The sequence below is a fragment of the Hordeum vulgare genome, chromosome 4H (genome assembly GCF_904849725.1).
Source record: "Hordeum vulgare subsp. vulgare chromosome 4H, MorexV3_pseudomolecules_assembly, whole genome shotgun sequence".
In the NCBI taxonomy this organism is placed as follows: Eukaryota; Viridiplantae; Streptophyta; class Magnoliopsida; order Poales; family Poaceae; genus Hordeum; species Hordeum vulgare.
The window spans coordinates 23,112,246-23,118,245 of NC_058521.1; the positions used below are offsets into that span (position 1 = coordinate 23,112,246).

Sequence of the window (6,000 nt, forward strand, 5' to 3'; positions counted from 1 at the left end):
AGAAGCAACGGGAAAGCCCTGACAAAACCCCGAGGGCCCACCGGTCAGCGTAACGCGCGACGGCACGAGGGTGCGCGTCCGTCGGAAACGGAAACCGTGGGCCGCGCGTGTCAGTGAGAGAAGGAGCGCCCTCGGGCCTGCACGTCAGAGAAGCTGCGCCGTGCCGTCGCCCCGCGGCTTTCGTGGATGCCAAGCCAGCGTCTGGCTATAAAGCGAGCCCGGCGCCACCATTGCCCAGAGCACGAAAAGCTTTCTACTGTGGTTGGTTGTAGCGTAGCCTCTGCCCTCTCTCCTCTCGGGGTTTCGATCCAGTGGGTAGGCGAGGCGAGGGGGTTCGGTCGTCGCTGGCGATGATGGAGAAGAAGGAGGGCGGGGAGAGGACGGAGAAGGTGGAGGTGAGCGACGACGGCGGGAAGAAGCCGGCGGAGGAGGAGACCAAGCCGGCGCCGGCGACGGGTCCGGTGTGCTTCAAGAAGCCGGCGGGCGAGGACGCCAGCATCCTGGAGACCACCAAGGGCTACCTCAAGCAGCTCGGGGACACCAACGCCGACACGCACTGGGACTGCATCAAGAACAGGGTCCGCGCCGCCCGCGAGTACATCTCCAGCAAGACCAGCTCGGTAACGCCCCGCTCCCCTTCCCCCTCGCCCTCCCCGTCCCCTGACGCACGCGCTCCTGCTTTCCCTTTGCTCTGCTTCCATCTATGTGTGTTCGTGTTCGCTTGCTGCTGTTCGATCTTGGCCCGTGCGTGTCCTCTGCCTCTGCTCGCTAGATCGTGCGCCTTGTGCTGGTAGAAGCACGATGAGGATCTTGGCCCTCTTGCGGATTTCGTCACATGTGGTAGCTCCCAGCCGTTTAATTTTGGAATAGTTTGTGGCGTGCTGTTACGAAATGTTCCTGCTCTTCCTTTTCCCCTTTGTTCCCTGGATCGGAATGCATGTCCTTGTAGGAATCGCTCTGTTTTCTTTTCCTGGTAACCACGTTAAAGTCGGAAGCGAGTTAGTATAGATGTAGCAGCGATTTAGTTTTTTGCACCTTTTTGTCCTGCACGGAGAAGCATCTGGATAACTTTTTTAGATAGGTGTGTGCTTCCGCTTGCCTGATTTTGAGGACCTTGTGATGCTAGCGTAGTGTGGATGAAGTAGCGATTCGTAGATCCTTCCGCCCTTATTTTTTGCCTCAAACATCCGGATTTCCTTGGTAGTCAGTCCCTGTCCATGTAGAAATTTTTTCTGCTAGAGATTATCTGTTGCAATATTTTGTCCTGCGTTCAGAAATTTACTCTTGGAATCTAGCCTTTTTCTTTTGTGCCGTCATATGCTTGTTACAGTAATCCACATTTCGTGCTTTCATGCTATGTGCTGTAGTAGTAATCTTGTTCTAAATGATAAGGATCCGTTCAGACTTCAGACATTCGTTGTTGGATTCTCTTCTTATAGCGGCTGCTGCTGCATATGGTTTCTGAATCCTATGGGTTACTACTGATACCATCTATTGTAGTTTCCTGCTACGTTTCTTCATTTTCTCTGTTCATTAAGAATTGAGTTAACATTCTGTGATAAATTCTGTCCTGAACTTCTGAATTCTGATAGCCAATCTGCTACTGTTTTCTGATGCATCTGATCTGAAACGAGTCGAGTTCCTTGCTATACTTCCTTTATTTGCTCTGCTAATTCAGATAGGCTTCAGTTACGGATTCAGTTCTAATTTCCGAATTCCCATAGCCAATCTGCTGCTGTTTATCTGATGCATCTGAATATTATGATGGAACCTGATGGTTAACCCCGTGGTTGCTTTGTGATGCGTGGCAGGCGTTTGGCAGGCAGAAGGTGGAGCCTGAGGCCAAGGAGGAGACCCCGGTGGCGAAGCCAGAAGCAGCACCGGCGGCAACTGAGTCTCAGTGAAGTCGTCCTGAGCACGTGATCGTCTTCGATGAACCTGAAGCTTCATTCACTGAGAGTTATGGGGTCTTATCAGCCTAGAGTCTAATTTTTCGCTTTGTCCTTGTGTTCGCTTAGTTTAGTTGGGACATGGTTTGCCTGGGCGATTTCACGTTGTAAGACCCGTTCTGGTTGCGGATCTCTTAATCCGGTTGGCGCCGCCGTCATTTGCGGTGCGTTTTGGTGATATGCTTCATACTCTTTGTCGAATGGAATGGAAGATCATTTGAGCAGGTAGTTCTCCGTGCAATGCGATATGGTCTTCTCTGGTTCTTCTTTATGCTAAGTTTAGTTGCTTCAGTGTGTTCTTGCAGCTATGTATCCTGTGGTTGGTGTTTAGATTGCAGAACAGAACTGATGGTGAAAAATCAACACCAGTGCTAGTTTAGCGTTTCACTTGCGTTTTGCAATGTTGTTTATCGGCTTACTAGGATTGTGTAGCATCCGTGGCTTCAGTGTTGATCTTCCGTGTTGTTCTGCTTCAGCACTTTAGTGGCTGCGTGTTCTGAAGCCTTGGACGCAGACGATTTTGTAGCAATTCATGTCATTCTCCTTCTATGTTTCGAATTAATCTGAGCGCTAGTCCTGAATACTCGTACAACTAAGAAACCAGGGGCATAAAAATAAAAATCCTCTCATTTTGGCAAATACTTTGCCGGGCAGCAGTGTAGTTTTAGGCAACTGTAGTGCTATGACGAAATTGCCTTATACAAAAGTTCCATTAATGGAAGCACATTCCAGTTTGTATATTACTCCCTCCGTTTTTAAATATAAAATGTTTTGATAGTTTAATTAAACTGTTAAAACATCGTTTATTTTTAAAACGGAGGCAAAATCTTTCCCTCATCTCATTATTAAGAAGTCTAGACAAATTTTCAAGCTTACAGGATCACACGGATCCAGTTGGAATCACCCTTTCGAAATTAAATTGCTCAGGAGTTTAGCCCCGGCTATGACCCACGTCTTGGCTCCATCTTTGATTATTGCCACCACTCTCGTCGTCGTCGGAGATTCTTTGTTACGAAAGACCCTAGCATTTCTCTCGTTTCAGATTTCCCAGCACACAAACATGTGAGGGAGATTCCTGCCCTTTAAGAATAGTCAGATCATCCATCGTTGGCGGATCATCATTGCTTGACTGTTTTCAGATCACTCCATGAGGGCGTTACAGTATGTATACCCATCCAATCATAAATCATGTTCCACACTCTTATGGTGTACCCGTTACAGTGATTTTTTGGAACCAAAGGACTAGCATTTTTTAAACAATTATATTTTTATATCCCAATCATTTTTTTTAAAACTGCGAACACTTTTGCAAGTTATTAATAGTTTTGAAAAATGGCAATTATTTCAAATTTAGAACATCGTTTAAATTCTAGAACATTTTTTCAAAATTGAAGAACATTTTTCTAACATGAACTTAGTTTAAAAAATATAAAACAACCTTGAAAAAGAGAAAGGAAAAAAGAAGAGGAAACAGAATTAAAAAATGAAATAATGAAATAAAACAACGAAAAAACAGAAACAAAGGGAAAAAACGGAAAAACGGGCTGTCCCATCTCGTCGCCAGGTCGCTTCGCTCGTGCGACGCCCTAGTAATTTAACGCAAAGAGCGTCAAATAGGGAATTACATCCTTTACACCGCTCTACGTTTGTCGTTGAGAATTTCGACTGCTTGTAGTATCACTCTGTGCTGGGCTGGCCCAGTCGGGAAGGCCTAAATCCTTCGGGAACCCTCGGCCTTGGTCCCGTCTTTTTTCCCGTGTGCGCCCCCGGTAATTTCCCTTTCCTTTCCGGTCCTCCAAGAAAGAAAAGAAACCCAGGAATGGAATACAGCTGCCTGCCTCCCCCCTTGCTCCAAGAAAGAAACGGGAAGCCAAATCTCCTGCAACTTCCCCCCTCTCCGCCGGCCTCCTCCGCCCTTCCTCCGACGACCCCCGGAGCTCAACCAAGGTAACAACGACACTCGACCCGCCCTTTCCTCCTAGTCTATCCGCCACGAGGTCCGCTGTCAAGACGGGGCGTGAGTCGGTAGTCTCTGTCTGTCCATACGGCACCACTCTGCGTCAGGCCGCATGCGCAATCGCAATCGCAATCGCGGTAGCACGACCCTCTTCTGGGTGCCCTGCGGCCCGCGGAATCGCTTGGCTCTCTTGGTGTTAGCGCAGGAGCCGAGTCCTCTCGCTGCGGAGGAAAGGGAGCCCGCGAGTTGTTCGTCGAAATGCCCCTGAGATGCTCTGTCCTTTGTCACGGCATTAATGGCGTCTCGATTGTATTTGACCCGGATCGTGCTAACGAAACTTCCGGATCCGTAGAGTTCTGCATGTGCATTATGATTCGGCCAGGTGCTTAACAGGCATGATGATGGCTAATTGGTGATTTGTGGTAGTTTTCTGTTCTCCCACCTTGAGTTTTGTTTCCAGCATTGACGATGCTGGTTTGCCCCCTCTATTTTTCTTCAAGGCAATTTAAGTGGCAGCTGATGTCATATTATTAGTTATTTTTGTTCATGGATCTACAATCAATACACAGTGCGTTACTTTGTTCTTGTTCTGGGATATTCTTGGGCTCCCTGGTTGTTTGACGCTTACTAAAGCATTGTACCTAGTACTTAAACCACGTGTTTACCTGGAACTGGAAAACCTAAAGTACAGTGATAGGCCCAATACTTGCTATTTTATGCATCTTTAGATGCTTACAATCTTTCTGTATTGAGCGAGATACTGCGGTGGTATTAGTTATATTTTACTCGTTGGTTTAGTTCTTTAACCTTAACTATGCTCTAATTTTTTTTTACCTTCAATCTTCTTATGTAGTAGGAGTAGTTACCTAAAAATTAATGGTTACTATATTCTGCCCCTCGTTTCGTATATCAGTCTTGCGTTACAGATTTGTCTCTGTTCCTTATGAATCCCGCCTCAAGTTGATTACTATTATTGCGTGGTTTCTTTGGTGTACTCTCTCAGATCTCAAGTTTAAGAGTTTAAGCCTTTCCAGAGTAGTCTTCTTTCTTCAAGTAGATCAATGCTCGTTTTACTCTATGCTTGTAGCAGATGACATACGTTCTTTACTCTATGAATGAACGTTCCTGTCCCTTCCCTGATTGAATGTGTAGAGTAGCTGCATTGATGCATAAGCTAGCTTTGAGATTAATATTACCCTGATCCCTTCTTTGGGGTATATGCATAGCAACCTTTTCACCGTTGGTTTGTTTCAGCATTGACATGGATTCCGGTAACACGCAGACAGAAGGTTCCCAGCCACCCGTTCCTAAAAACCCTGCCATGACGTCGTGCCGGAAGAAGAAGACCGATGATGATGTCACCTTCCTTGAAGATGTGAAAGAACACATCGACGAGTTCATCAATGCATCCATGGATGAGCACAAGACCTGCTTCAAGAAGACCATTCAGAAGGTATGTGTGCTGACACTGAACCTCGAAACTCCTGTGGTCTTCCCTTCTGTTTATCCTTTGGTATGTTTGTGAACGAGTCGCCTGCTTTGTGTTGCTCAGATGTTTGGGATGTCGAAGGCTGTCGCCGAGCGGTCTGCTGCTGCCAAGGAAGCTGAAGTCGAAAGCGCTTTGCCCCTTCAGACCAGTGTGTCCCAGTAGTAGAAGAATGCGCTGGTGGCGTTGTTCTTGTATCAGAAGTCTAGCTGGTGTCTTTTTTTCCTTTCCCCCAACTGTTGCTGCATGGTCACTATAAATTTCGTGTAAGAAACCTCGAGTAAAAGTACAGGAGTGTGACCTGAGACTGGAGCGCCGGCAGGTTTTGCCGTACAAGGCCCACGATAATAGTAGGCAGGCATACAATTCAAGTATAGGCCAGTAACAGCAATTGACAAGAAACAAGTCTTGCGCTCGTGGATTGTGATGGGCCGATCCACGTGTGTATCTTAAAACTCGGCTGATCGCCCAGTTCACCCAACGAACTGATTTCTGCTCCGAATGAAATAAAATCCAACGAATGCCACAAAATCCAACGAACGGATTTTTTTTTTCCAGGGGGATGCTTTTGAGGCATTGCTTCAGTCTGCCCTCGAATTCTTTTGAAT

The 6,000-nt window shown here is 46.8% G+C and overlaps 2 protein-coding genes across 2 annotated transcripts; both read left to right on the forward strand.

The window, feature by feature from the left end:
- Positions 1 to 236: 236 nt before the first annotated feature.
- On the forward strand, positions 237 to 2,177 carry LOC123451078. The gene is made up of 2 exons (XM_045128090.1): positions 237 to 620; positions 1,812 to 2,177. The coding sequence occupies exons 1-2, from the start codon at positions 351 to 353 to the stop codon at positions 1,902 to 1,904; spliced, it is 363 nt and encodes a 120-aa protein (XP_044984025.1). The 5' UTR covers positions 237 to 350; the 3' UTR covers positions 1,905 to 2,177.
- A 1,576-nt stretch (positions 2,178 to 3,753) lies between these two features.
- Positions 3,754 to 5,766, forward strand: LOC123447621. The gene is made up of 3 exons (XM_045124229.1): positions 3,754 to 3,896; positions 5,161 to 5,359; positions 5,459 to 5,766. Exons 1-3 carry the CDS (start codon positions 3,769 to 3,771, stop codon positions 5,555 to 5,557), a joined length of 426 nt encoding a protein of 141 aa, XP_044980164.1. The 5' UTR covers positions 3,754 to 3,768; the 3' UTR covers positions 5,558 to 5,766.
- Positions 5,767 to 6,000: the final 234 nt, after the last annotated feature.

Bases quoted from the DNA above. Each gene is read 5' to 3' on its own strand.
- LOC123447621 (XM_045124229.1), top strand. From the start codon at position 3,769: ATGGAATACAGCTGCCTGCCTCCCCCCTTGCTCCAAGAAAGAAACGGG. The intron at 3,897-5,160 runs GTAACAACGACA...GGTTTGTTTCAG, and splicing joins ACCCCCGGAGCTCAACCAAG to CATTGACATGGATTCCGGTA. The intron at 5,360-5,458 runs GTATGTGTGCTG...TGTGTTGCTCAG, and splicing joins TCAAGAAGACCATTCAGAAG to ATGTTTGGGATGTCGAAGGC.
- LOC123451078 (XM_045128090.1), top strand. From the start codon at position 351: ATGATGGAGAAGAAGGAGGGCGGGGAGAGGACGGAGAAGGTGGAGGTG. The intron at 621-1,811 runs GTAACGCCCCGC...GATGCGTGGCAG, and splicing joins TCTCCAGCAAGACCAGCTCG to GCGTTTGGCAGGCAGAAGGT.